The sequence below is a fragment of the Neodiprion pinetum genome, chromosome 5, assembly GCF_021155775.2.
Source record: "Neodiprion pinetum isolate iyNeoPine1 chromosome 5, iyNeoPine1.2, whole genome shotgun sequence".
NCBI lineage: Eukaryota > Metazoa > Arthropoda > Insecta > Hymenoptera > Diprionidae > Neodiprion > Neodiprion pinetum.
In genome coordinates, this window is record NC_060236.1 from 5205194 (window position 1) to 5219253 (window position 14060).

The window sequence follows — 14060 nt, forward strand, 5'->3', positions numbered from 1 at the left end:
ACCGATCGAAAAGTTTCGCTTTCTAAATCTAAAACCAAGAGACGAAGCGCGAGTGAAGTTGCAAAATCGTCTGGGAAATGTGTATACTTTTCGGATGTAGAAGATAAATCCGTCTTGCTTCGGGCGAACCCCTGAGGGTGTACTTTTTTGCCATTTGGAGAACGCTTTTTATTTGCAGACCCGTGCCCTTCGTATCACTATAATACGAGAAACGAGTGTCAAAACGCCGACGGAGTTCTCTCGCCTGAATTCTTCGTTTCTCGCTCGAGCATGAAACATATGTGTGGCAACGTACGTAAGATGATGGAAACACAGGAGGTAGAAATTTGAAACCCCATTACCTCTCTGTCACACGGCAGAGTCGAGGGAGTGATATTTTAAATTGCTATCCCGTCTTGCGAGCAACGTCGTCGAGCAATTCGTCAACGTCGTGATCATTCCCGAGCGTTTTTTCCCCTCTCACAAACACGTAATAAATATACATTATTTGGAAACAACGACGAGGACCTTTCACATCGATTTCGATTCGTCGGAGAAGCGTGAAAAATTTAACCAAAAATCAGACCGATTCGCGGATTTTGGTGAGTTTTCGAGACGAGCTTAATCGTCGTTTGAATTAGGCGAAGAAAAAAAGGACGAAGGAAGAGAGTGAAAGCTCCGCATCGCGTCTTGAAATTCGTTCTTACCGTAATTACTGCGATATCATCGAGGGCTGCGAGCTTTTATAAATAAATTCTCTCCTCGGTTCTCCTCGTTTAAACGGAACGATAATATTGCCCGTCAAGATTCCGAGCAATAAATTTCTCTCCTATCACGGTAGGGGTGAATTCCTTGAACACTTATTGAATTTCCGTATCTGGAGTGAGATTTCGAGCTTCTGGAAACATCCTCGTTTCCTCGCTGAATAAAATTAATATAACCGCTGTATTGATTTTAGGCGAATGAATAAATACGTCGTTTGTGAATCTCGTTAATTCTTCATTCGTGTACGACGAACATATAATTTTTTCGCATGAAAGTTACGCAACACTCGTTAAATCGCGCATTATGCCCCGCAGGGGTTTTCAGATCGATTGTTTAGTCCGAAGTTCATAGACTAGCTACACTTAATCTCTGAACCGACTACATAGGAATAATGACTGCGGGTTTCTTTTACTGCGGTCGTAAATTATCCGCGTCGACGATGCCCAGAAATATACTCTTCGAGAATTATAGTGATAAAATTGCTAGCCATCAACCAAGGTTTCGATGGACGGTATACAGAAGTGGCGTCAACGGAGTTATCGACATTTTCGAGATAAGCTTTACGGCAAAAAGCAGATTTATATTACGCATTCCTTTAACTATCCGATCTTATATGACCCGCTGCATATCTACCGCGTAAAATATCCGGCAATAGAAGACGGTCTCGAGAAATCTTCGGGTTAACGATCAAGAGTTGCAGCGTCGCCTTATCACAGAAGAAAAAAAAAAAAAAAAATACCGAGGAATATAAAGGTATAAAATTTTTACGAGAATTACGACGGGCAAAAAAATCCTGTGCCTGGGCATGAAGCGATATTTAACAACCACACACGTTTTCATTTTTTTTCCTATAACCGCAAAATATTAAAAAAAAAATTTCATTCCTTTCATATCGATAATATTGTACAGAACGCAAAATGACTGCGAATATGACATACATGTATGGATCTACGAAAATTCATCCAGCGTTAGAAATCAGGCATGTTATAATATACAATTGTGACGCGTCGAATTACCGCGATAAGATTGGAAATCGAATGATTAGATTCCGGGACGATTAAACGAGATTATGCGAGTAAAATACGAGTGACGAAGCGAAGAAACCGAAAAGCTGTTTCAGGCGTAGAAAATTAAACGAAAAATGAGTTCAAGATCGAGTTTGAACCACTAACTAAGGCTCCGATCTATATTTCGAGAAATTATTTCCGTGTCACCGCACAGTCCGCCCTTTTTTTACACTCGAATGAAATTGCTTTGGAACAATGAAAATGCGTTAGCCACGGAACAATTAACACATTTAGCATCGCCCGGAGTACCGGAGATAATACGACGATGCTAGTTGCATCCGATCGATTTTACGTTGTTGAACGAATTTTTTTCCGAAGAAAAATAAATATCCGAGAGATTTGTCACGAGAAATCATGACGAGTCAAGTCTGCTGTAATTTTTTTTTTTTTTTTACTTCTCTTTCTTTGTTTATACTCAATTTACGTATTACGATAAAAAATTCTTGTGCTTCTTTTTCGCTAAGAATTATTATAATATTTAGCTAAATAATTTGTCTCGTTTAAATTGGAGAAAAAAATTCATTATTCTTTATAAACAATAATTTCGCAGTTTAATGCAAAAAATAGTATGCAACTACGTCGCTTCGAATTATTTTGCTAGCAGATGAAAATCTGCATCCTTGAAATGATTAATGGTAAACAAATTCTCAGGGTAAACATCGGTGAGCCGGCGGCTGCAGTGGGATAGTGAATATAAAATGTTCAAATCCTTATTCCAATAATTCTCCACCGCGGTAAAACCATGTGCTAAAGGATTCTAAAAATAAAATACAACATTTCTCCCCAGTGTGCAAACTCCACGTTGAATTTCGTTCTGTAATCTATTTATATAATCTTCGCTATACATTCTTGACGTGTTTCCCTGGATTTTTCCACTTTTGCGTTACATTTCTGCAATTTAAGCATCGTTAAAAGTGATATATTGTACTTCTACGGAAAGTGTTGGCGCATCTTTTCTCGTATTCTTTCATTCATAACTCGTTTTTTTTTTTTTTTTTTTTATTTTCATTAACTCTTTCACTCTTCTTTGACGGCAGTTTTATCGATATTTCTCCATGTATAAGTTAGTATACGTGCAATAACGATCCGAGCGCGAATAAACGGAGCGAAATATCCGGGTCACTGGTTTCACTAAACTTTGCAAAGTTACGCGAATGTCCATTGAAAAAGTACAGTGGCCGTGTCTGCAAACATCATCGTTACTACATAGATTGCTGCAGGTGCACCAGTTTACAGGCACTTTAGTAAATTGGAGAAAGGCTGCTGCGAATGTTTCGCGTATAATAGGCGCACGGGAGATCGTCATCTATGCAAAATAGTTTGCTCGTAATTATTTTCGATCGTCTGCACGAGATATAGAAAGTACGAAAATAATATTCGCGATACATGGCGAAGAGATTTCGATAAGTATTCGCTGTTTTGAATTTAAAACTGCCTAACAATTTTTATCATCTGTACACCGAAACCGCTCGAGTATTAAAAATTTAACCAAAAATCTCCATCGTTGTTCGTTTCGGAGAAATTATGCATTATGGGACATTGTTCCAAAAACATGTAGTTCTTTAAATTACAATAGAAATTATTCTAAAAGAATTATTTTAAATTGGTCTCAAGTTCTGTTTTACTTTTTGCGCCCTAACGTCATCGGTTTTTTGTCCAAGTAAATCTGCCATTTGGTTTTAAAATTGAACATTGAAAATCGCCGAGCGTAACGACAAAGTAAAAAAAAAAAAAAAAGAATACAGAAAAAAAAAACTGGATTATCATGTGGTTAAAAATATATGCATAAAAAACAAATCCGAATAATTTTGTCAACATGTCGCTGAGTGTTGAAATTTTTTTCGACTATTCTGAATTTCACCCTCCTGCAGGTGTAAAAAAGGGTGTTTTGATTCGATTAGTCAAGGTGTACGTAATCCTTGATCTTCGTATCTGAAGTTAACGGAACGGGTGAAAAAAATAAAATAACGCTCCAGTTTCGAAAAATGAAGAAAAAGAGAATACTGGATGTTTCGATACGCGTAAAGTGAATTCAAGGACAAATGGAAAGGGCCAATTAGAAGCGAACTGAAACCTATATTCCTAGATTACACAGACCAACAATGCGAAAGCTAGACTGCGGGAATAATGGCAAGGGGATGTGCCGTATGAATTAGGAACAAGGTTCAGAGACCCGAGCCGATGAATTATTACGGAGCTCACGGCCGGCCCATCGGGACTCCGAGTCTCCCGTGGGCCCCGAATTTCGGCCTGAAAAATAAGCCCTTCACCTTTCGAGGGCTCCGATGCCCTGGCCCTCCTTCCCTTTTTTTTTCCCCCCCGCAGGCGGAGAGAGGGGGCGTGGAAAAATAGAGGCAAGACTGAAAGGAATCGATCCGTACACGCGAAGCCTTTTATGATGCACAGTGTACGTTACGAGTGGCGATGCTTTAATATTGATACCCCGATATATAACCGGGTGTGAGGTTGCGTATTTTCTCAACAATCAGCCGGGCTGCCGGTTATACGTACCACCTGCATTATGTATACTGGCAGTAATCGATGTCGGCTAAGCGTTGTTCTTCGATGAACCGACCAGCGTTTCGTAGTTCCAAGCCTAGTTTGGATGATTTATATTGTTTACAATTACACCCTCGGGGGCAATACACGACAATCCGATTATTAGAACGGCTTATGTGCATGAATTATTATTATTGCTATTAATCGTTATTTTGCGCAACGGTTGAACGGAACTAAACTCAGAAATCCTTTCAATGAAATAATTACAAAAAATATTTTCAAGGATCGGGGCTGGAGTGTTTTTTTTTTTTTTTTACTCATTGTTTCAAACTTCATTGATAATAACGGCTTGTTATAATAACGCAACGAGTATTGTTGAATTCATGCTTATGTACCTAAACTTTTCAAAAAAAAAAACCGAAAATTATTGCTTGATACGCTTAACGAACGAGTATTGATTCCAACATTGACAATTTCTCTCTTTTCATTTCTTGCTCTGTAACCGTAATTTTTAGGAGAAATCAATATTTTTTTATAACGCGCAATAGCGAAGCGTGGAAAAAATTAGAAAAATTTCTATACGGTAATTTATACTCCCCTATATTTTTAGTACGTTTTGTTTTATTTTATTTTTTTTTTTTATTGCGTTTTGATACTTGATCGCACCCAGTGAGCGAACTTGAGCAACCGCTTGTTACAAGTGTATCAAACAATATTACGAAATCGATCTCCGCAGGTGTATCGAATGTATCACGGTTATTTGAGCCGGTTGACGTTTTATTTTTTACCTTTTAACGATTTTTTTCCCGTTTGCCAGAGGCCATTAGACGATACGTTATCTTTATTACGGGTAATGGTAATCGACAGTTAAGTGTCCATGTTAGCTTCTGCTGCTTGACGGAAATGAAATCGATTCGGCACTTTCCATACATTAGGGATTTATTCATCGGTTGAATGAATTCGTCGATTTTGATAAACGACTCGCGACGTATTCGCGTCATGTCTAAACTGTAGAAGGAACATGTAATAACGGTGATATTTCTCAAAAATCAGCAAATCTTGACTACAAACACGTATTGTGTGGAAAAATTTGAAAATTTATGTCTTCCTTCTATATCAAAATCGTTAATATTTCACGCACTTTTTAAGTGCGAGAAAAAAATGTTGGAAAAAAAATATACCCTACAAAATGATGTTAAAAATATGAATAGGAAATTTTTTGGATAAAAAGGTTGGATCAAAAATCAAAACTTGGCTCGGGGATTTTACAAAACATCTGACAAAAAGCCTTTCCGAGCTATTTTCGAGCTTTCGGCTTTGCTCAAAGAAAGGGACAAAAATCGTCGTATTTGGTACCTTGGCTCTCTGTCTCTCTCTCTCTCTCGCTCCTCCCCAGAGGCCCGTCTCGACTGTAACCCCAGGTACATTATGCGTGCGGTAAAGGCGTCTACCTGGTGACTCGTCGAGGAACCTGAACCCAGCGGCGGGATCAGTTCAAAGCGACGACGGTGTTTCCCCATACCAAGCCCACAGGATGGCGAGCCGGTTAGTACGATCTGATCCGTTGCCGAGTAAACATTGGTTTTGCGCCGTGCGGCTCGAAGCGGGAAGAGAAGCGTTGCGTGTCTGTCATGCGGTTGTGAAATTCGCATTTTTTGAAATTTCGCGGCTCGTATCGTGCTTCGAATATCGCTCCTCGAATCGCGCGCTTCCGAAATTCAAAAATAATCATGTATCTCTCTTCACGTAACGGACTGCTGCGCAAGTTCTGTTCTTTGATTCGATAATAATATCTGTGCGTGTGGCGAGTGTACGTGTTTTTTTTTTTTTTTTTTTTATCTATTTTTTTTTCTATCTTCTTGTTGATAAGCCATATTTACGATGTTCCGTCAGTGCGTATAAGGGATTATTTATCACCACGCCGTCGCGGTTTGAAGGCTGTATACCTAGGTAAGACGCTGTCAACGAATCATCGATATTTCTTCTTTTTTTTTTTATACGCAACGTACAACATCGGCGTGTACAGAGTTCGGTTGATTTTCGAGCGGCGCGTTCAATATCCCCCATTCCAATGTACCGCGAATGTTTGGAAAATTCAGTTTTCTTCTTCATCCGAATAACAGAAACATTTTTTGATAATTTTTGTTTATTTTTGTTTATTTTTTTTTTTTTCGTTTCCTGCTCTCTCATATCTTCTGTTGCAGGCTGACGGTATCAAAAATATAACCGGACTCTGTACACAGGCGGAGTAGAGCATGCGTTGATCGAAATGGAGAGTATAAACAAAAACGAAAAAGGCGCAAAGCGTAACGCGCGGATCGGGGATATTCGCGATTCCACCAAGGATCTGAGGCAGTTGGAGGCGGCGCTGCGCGAGGCGTACGTGGCGAAGGAGTTGCGAGCTCAACTGTGCGAGGCGGAGGCTGAGCGACTCGGTGAACGAGCTCGTGACCGAGCTCAAGGCGAGGCGCTGCGGCGGTTAGCCGAGGAGGCGGCGAGGGCGTCAGAGGCGGCGGCACGGATCGGTAAATCGGCGAGGATCGGCTACGGTCTTGAGCTACGCGAGGCGGCAGAGGCGAGGGAGCGAAAGAGGGTCGCGAGCTACGAGCTCGAGCTGCGGGAGAGCCGGATACTCGCTGAGGTTTCGCGGGCCGTGGAGGAGGCTCGTGAGGCGGATAAAACGGCGGCGAAGCTCGAGCTCGCCGAGAGAACAGCGCGCGAGCTCCGCGTCTTCACCGAAGTCAGGGAAATCCGACGCAGTCAGGAGGCGGAGGCCGCGGCGATGGAACGACGCAGAGAGCTCGAGTACGCAGCGGAGGTAGAGAGGAGGACCGAGGCGTTGCGCTTGGCTAGAACTGAGCGCGAGCTCGCGCGAGCAGCGGTGATTGAGGCCGTTGCAAAGAGCCTCTTAGAGGCGCGGGATCGAAAGTTGGAGCGTCAAGAGCTCCTGGCTGATATTGTTGCCGAGGAACGGTGGCTCCTGGAGGAGGCGAGACTCCGCGAGGAAAAACAAAGGCGCAAGAGGGTCAGAGAGGAGGCTGCGGCCGAGCTCGAACGGCACAGGATACTCGTCGAAGAACGGAGGCTGCGACACGCGATTGAGGAGGAGGAATTCGCCGCTGCTGTTATGCGCCGCGTAATGGAGGACGCCAGGGTTCAGAGACTAACCGTTGAGGCCAGGAGGCGGATGCAGATCGAGTACCGGCGCGGTCTTGAGCTCGTTATCGAGGAGCGTAGGGCCAGGCGAGCTCGTGAGGTGGTCAGACTTCAGGAGGAGCTTCGGCTCGAGAGGATGCGAAATGCTGCCATTGAGAAAGAAGTCAAGGAGATGCGGAGGAGGCTGCTTATTCGTCACGCCGGTAACGTTGCCGAGTTTATTGCCGACGGAGCTTTGAGCTCGGACGAGCGCGCCGTCGTTGCCGCCATCATTGACGCCGCCCCAAAAGACGGAGAAAAGCCTGATGCTCGAGCTGATTGAAGATCTGATATTGTTAATTTTTAAGCTTATTGTTGTTTTTTTTTTTTTTTTTTTTTTTTTTCCACTGGAACGTGGGAGGCAAGGGATCGGAAAAGCGACGGGTCAACGGCTGTGTGTTTTAATTACATTCCACGGCTTGGTTGGAGTGTCGATTGCACCAGTAGTAATTAATAACATATCTCAGTAAGGCGTGGAGAGCCGGACGAAGGCTGCGTGCAGGGCCTAAATGCCCGAGGCTACAACAGCCCCGATGAGAAATCGTCGGATGAGTTACGCAAGTGGTTTTGTGTGCGTACAAACCTCCTCTCGCGAGCTCGATACGGACAACGAATAACCAGTCTGGAAACTATTACGGATGTATCGTCCGTCCGATCAGCCTCTCCCCCGATCGACCGGACAAATTGATTTAAATTTCACACTGCCGCATCCTCGTTTGCGACAGGCATTAGGTAGCCACGTTTGTGGGCGTCGACTCTGCGCCATTTACATATCGCACCAGTTACTCGCGGCTATTAACAATATTGTCAATAAACCACTCGAGGTTGATAAAATGTCACCGATGTCATCTCGTTTATTGATTTTCAAAGTGCCGGTAACTTTTCCTTATCTGCAGTTTAACCTCGCTGATTGATCGATGTACGGGCATGTAGCTTCGGAGACGATTGGAATTTACAATGACGTTCTCGTTTCTGTTATACCTCTTTGGCAATCAATTACCGAACACGAACTCAGGATGCCTGCGATACTTATAACCCAGGATGTGAGCAATTCGCTCGATAGTCGACACGCTTCCCACCCGTCGCACTTGTCAACAGGTGCGAGTAACGACGTAACGACGATTACAACCGACGAGCCCCTTCAAGGACTCTCAGAGATTTTATCACTCCTAGGTTGCAATTAGTTTCAGCTCGTTTGCAGAGCTGCTCGGTCTTCCTGATGACCACCGCGATCGATCTACAAAGTGCTAATGTACGTCATTCTCGTGATGAAACTTGCCAAGTTTGTTTGTTTCCCTGCAACCAGAGAAAGTCGTTGGATATATAAGAGCCTATAACAGATTGACAAACTACCACCATTTGTCGTAATAGATTAATTGATACCCCTCGTTAGGATTGTTCAACCATTATCCTGATGTATTGATTCGATCGGAGGGGCCATCTTCATACGTCAACGTCGGATTACCGTTGCTTATATATCGACGACGTTAATGCAACGACGGAGAAAAGTAATCTAATCGCGTGTAGTGAATCAAGTTTTGTGTCTGACGCGTGGTTACGAGGTAGACGATTTCAAGATAAACGCAATTGCGCGGCAACAGTTGGAAGTCCAACTTTTTGTTCAACGTGCTTAAATTATCGCAGGTTTTTGTTTCCGTTGTCATCTGTCTTCTCTGGTGAATTTATTTACGCGAAACGCTTAATGCGAAATTGAAGAACGTTTGAAACATCCCAGAACCGACACCTTCGTATTTATTTTCACTTAGGTGTCAAGAATGCTCACACGAATGATTAATACTTTTTTTTTATTAGGTATTACAGTTTGGTTTCTGCCAGATGATGGTGACAGTGAACGCTTAGATTTTCAAGGAAAATGCCGACATCTTTCATACTCTTGGAGTCGTTCGATTATTTATATAATTATGGATATATTCGCGCGCATAAATCGTTTAATTTTGTTCTTGTCATGATTATCGTAATCTGTAATATCTTATCAGATTTATTCTCGTATGAGTTAGCAGATACGAATAAGTTTTCTTGTACACTTGATATCAATGTAATTATGATTGTTTACCCATTGTAGTCGGCACGAAATAAATTGACAAAGATATTGGACAATCTGAATTAAGTTCAGTATCGAAGAATATATCAGATTAAAAAATCTTGTCGTTTGTGTCATGAGTTAATATCGAATGACTGAGTGTTCAAATACGTTCTCGCCAAGAAACCTGCACGTAATATTTCTCACGGTCACACAGAAACAACACAAATCATTTTCTTGTTGTAAATTAATTTTGTTTCAAGGAACTAGCCACATTCTATTTCCTTGTACAAAACTTGATGTAAACAATACTAAGAATATATTTTCAACAAATAGTTTTTGAATGTCTGACTACATTTTTATTCCTCTCCTCAAATAGAAAATAGTAAACAAGTTTTATTGCTACTAACTGAATGTAGCAATAAGTATGTCTACTCCTCTGGTTGAAGACGATAGTGACAAGTCAAGATTTGCTTCAATCGCTTTACCGTGTTAATGATCGTTCAAGGTAACGTCATTTTAAAACATCTTGTGCATAAAAATTGTGGTATAAAAATTATATTTCACATCACACATCTGTTCCCAAAATTTTGCGTAGCCAAATATATAAAATTTATGAAAAACAGAATGTAGTTTTGAACGAGTTCGTCCGTCTCGGGTTCACGATTTTACACTAAATAACATTCACTACGATTCCAATACTGTAAACCAGAACTTTTGACTGGGTTATACGGGGCAGTCCAACAACTGATGACTTCACTTATCGTTTGCACCAAGGTGAGTTACTTTGATCCAAACTCCGCGTTCCGCATAGAGGAATCGTGCGCCAAGTTTGTACCGGAGTGGATTTTGCGACTTGTCGCACAGAGAAAGCTTGAACTTGTCAAGCACCTTGACGATACCGATTTTCGACTGTTGCTCGGCAAACCGAGAACCTGCAAGAAAATAGGGTTATCAAAACCATTGATCATGCGAGATGGATTTTCGAATCGTATAATCCGCGCAGGAGAAATCATGAAAGAAGTGAGTGACCTATGCAATTTCTGGGTCCACCACCGAAGGGTATATAAGTGTAGGGACGTCGTTCAGCCTTGGCTTCCTCGGTGAATCTCTCCGGGTCGAATTTCTCCGGGTCGGGGAAAAATTCCGGGTTGTGGTGGAAGGCGTAGATGGGGATGAGGCACTTTGATCCTGCTGGTAGCACCACGTTTGTTCCTGGGAGTTGGTAGGGCTTAACTGAGACTCGTTGAATTTGCGGAATGACTGGATATTTCCTTAGTGTTTCTGAAAGAGTGATAACGCTTTGATACTAGTGCTTATCCTGGATCGTCATTCTTGCAGATTTGTAAATTCGATCCTACCTTGAAACACTTTGTCCAAGTATTTCATGCCCTGCAAACCATCCCAGGTGATTTCTCCCTTGTTAGCGGCTTGCACTTCACGCAGTTCCTTCCGAAGACGTTCTTGAATATCTTGATGAACAGCCAGCTCGTGAAGGGCGTACCCGATCGTCGTTGAGCTCGTCTCAAAACCGGCTCCAAAGAAAACGAACGCTTGGGCGGCCAGGAGTTTGTCATCGAACACTGTAAGCAAACGCGAAGGAGTCAGGGTGCTGCCGAGACTCATGGGTGAAGGAAATGCGGAGTAGTAACCCGAACCTCGACATACCTATGTCATCCTCGCCCAGTTTCTGGTCGGTGTTTTTGAGGTTCCTCAGAAGGTCTATGAAGTCGTGCCTCTGCACGTTGTTCTTCTCTCGGTATTCGAAGGCTTCCTTCGTGATTCTAAGGAAGAACTCTTCGACGTCCGGCAGTGTCAGGGAGAGCTTCAATTTCTTGAACAACCACGGAGAACTGGCTTGAACCAGAAGCGTGAATCGGCTCCAGAATGAAGAGCTGTCAGTGATCTTCCTTCCCATCTTACGGAAGGCTGCATCTTCGTCGTTCAACGAGTTCATTTGGATCCCAAATACACAGGATCCAATAACGTCCGTGGTGAACTTGGCGCTAACATCCCTGGCTTCGATGGGCTCATTTTTCCGAGCCGGCGAGTCAAGGTACTTCTCCAAGTCCTTTGCGCACTCCAAAAGAAGGTAATGCATGTGCTTCAGTCTCGCCGAGGTGAAGGTGGGGGTGAGCTTCGTTCTCACTCCCTTCCACATCTTCCCATCGAGCATGGCTACGTGCTGGGAGAGCGGATCCACTTCCGGATTGAAAGTCATCCCGCGACTGGTCCAGGAGTCGAAATTCTTCACCATAATGTCCCGAAGTACGTCCGGATCGACGATGAATAATCTCGGCGAAAGGATTTCCCATACACCGCCGAATCTCTCTCCTTTCAACTTGCTGAAAAGTTCTTTCAGCAGTTCAGGCGCCGACTTCTTCTTGTTTATAACGTCGGCATAGGTGCCCAAATAGCTTTCCAGCTTTATATACGGCACCCCCTTTCTTTCCCAGTAAGTAAACTGCCGGCGAATTAACATGTAAACAATCGCCGCCACACCGACCAACGCTAGCCCCAGGTTAATTGCGATTTGGAAAAACATTGTTGCCCGGTTCCGAATTTCACTTTATGAATCGAGCTCTCTGCCACTTCGTCACGATCTGCCAAACGAACTGCTTCCAGTGCTCTCTGCGCCAAGGAACATCAAACTGCTTTCGCTGGGCGGAGTCCGGCGATATAAGACAGCGGAGATTTTGTGCTCAGTCATGCTGACTATGTAGCCTTCGAAACTCGTGACGTAATACAACGTAGCTTTATCTCGGCGCGTCGACGCACGTATAGTATAATGAATCTTAAGACTAGACGTACACTGTGCCTAGCTTATTGTTAGATTAAGGCGGTTCAACGCTTATTATTTTTCCCCGTGAAATGCTTCTCTGTGCTTGTTATTTTTCCCTATAAGTTACAAACTATCCATTGCTCAACATCTATCTTGTTGTGAATCTTGGATAACTTTGGGTTGACAGATCTTGCCACCGCACTCAGATAACTTTTTCTATTATCTGAGAATTCGTGACTCGGCTGTAATAAAGATAAGTGGGTTGCAGTTGACGCGCAATTCATTTCCAACAATTCGTCATACATCGGTAGCATATTTTCCGTACTATTTTTAGACGAGTAGATGGTAGATGGTAGATGTGGTAAAAAAGATCGTCTCTTCTGCCACTGGCTCCTCGCACTTCGCGACAGGTGTGACCTCGTGTCAGCGTTTACACAGTATGATCAGTCATCTTTGGAAACGTCCAAACATTTTCTCTTTCTTTTTCTCTCTTTCTCTTCAAACGCAGTTTAAAAAGCAGACGTCTTTATTTGACAGGCTGCCTCTTAGTTAATATCCTCAGAAGAGGGGAATCTGATTATATAACCGAATTTTTTCCATTCTTCTGCCAAACTTTCCATGTACTCACAATTCCAATCAGCTATACATGCGAATATCAGAAATCCCTTACTATTTCCATATGTTATTTCAGAATTTTCTGCCACAAACTATTTGTAGCACCGAATCAGCTCTTGTTTTTGGTAAGATTTACGCCCACCTCTTGGAAGGTGAGCGCATCGCGGCTGGTCTATAGTGGTCGTAAGTCCTTGTATCTAAAAAATTTTACCCTGAGATTCTTGATACTGTTGACTATTGTGAAATAAACATCGAGGTAATGATGAGAACCCAGTGAACACAATTATGTCAAACTGATGTCAGAATGACGTCATGTCACGTCATGATTTACGTAAGATGTGAGTCATATATGAGTCACATATGACTCATAATTTCCCACTTCCTGACGTAAGAATCTTACGTAAGATAAATGACGTAAATATGACCTCCAATTGACATCATTATGACTTGACTGGCGTCAAAATGACATAACTCTGATGTCATAGAGAAGTAAAGTCGGTACCGGAAGCTTACAAAAATATGACGTCCAGCTGACGTACTTGTTATTTAGCTGACGTCAAGATGACTTAAATTTGAGGTAAAATAGTGATATAAAGTTGCGTCCAATGCTTACAAAATTGTAACGTCTGGCTGACATAATTATAACTTACCTGACGTCTCGATGACATAACTCTGATGTCATAGCGATAAAAAGTATTTAAGAATGCTTATAATAATATAACTGTTACAACAGACCTGGTAAAGTCAAAATGTTTATATTTTTCATTTATAAATAGTGATTATTTTGTTACTGTACCTCTATTACAATATAATAATTGATTTTGAAATTAGTTTATATATTTTATTTATGACAATATCCTAATATTTTCAATGTTAAAAATATATTTAATATTTGCATTTAAAGAGAATTTGCGGTAAGTTAAATTTGGACACTAAATATAAAAGTAAAAATTAAGAAATGTCATATGAAATTCCACTTACGAATTATTAAATCAATACATGATACAACATAGAACATAAATAGAAAAGTATCGTTGATGGTTTTTTTTATACCGTCGTGACATTAGTATTATGTCACTCGTATGTGAAAGAAAGACCGGAAGCTGATCAATTTTAC

The 14060-nt window shown here is 41.9% G+C and overlaps 2 protein-coding genes across 2 annotated transcripts; one reads left to right on the forward strand and one right to left on the reverse strand.

The window, feature by feature from the left end:
• The first annotated feature begins 5887 nt into the window (after positions 1-5887).
• On the forward strand, positions 5888-10158 carry LOC124219090 (meiosis-specific nuclear structural protein 1-like). Its single transcript, XM_046626236.2, has 2 exons — positions 5888-6260; positions 6515-10158. Exon 2 carries the CDS (start codon positions 6580-6582, stop codon positions 7786-7788), a length of 1209 nt encoding a protein of 402 aa, XP_046482192.1. The 5' UTR covers positions 5888-6260; positions 6515-6579; the 3' UTR covers positions 7789-10158.
• Positions 9294-12202, reverse strand: LOC124219087 (probable cytochrome P450 6a13). Its single transcript, XM_046626232.1, has 4 exons — positions 11215-12202; positions 10908-11129; positions 10579-10830; positions 9294-10481 (listed from the first exon to the last, which is right to left on the reverse strand). Exons 1-4 carry the CDS (start codon positions 12089-12091, stop codon positions 10303-10305), a joined length of 1530 nt encoding a protein of 509 aa, XP_046482188.1. The 5' UTR covers positions 12092-12202; the 3' UTR covers positions 9294-10302.
• Between the last annotated feature and the right edge of the window lie 1858 nt (positions 12203-14060).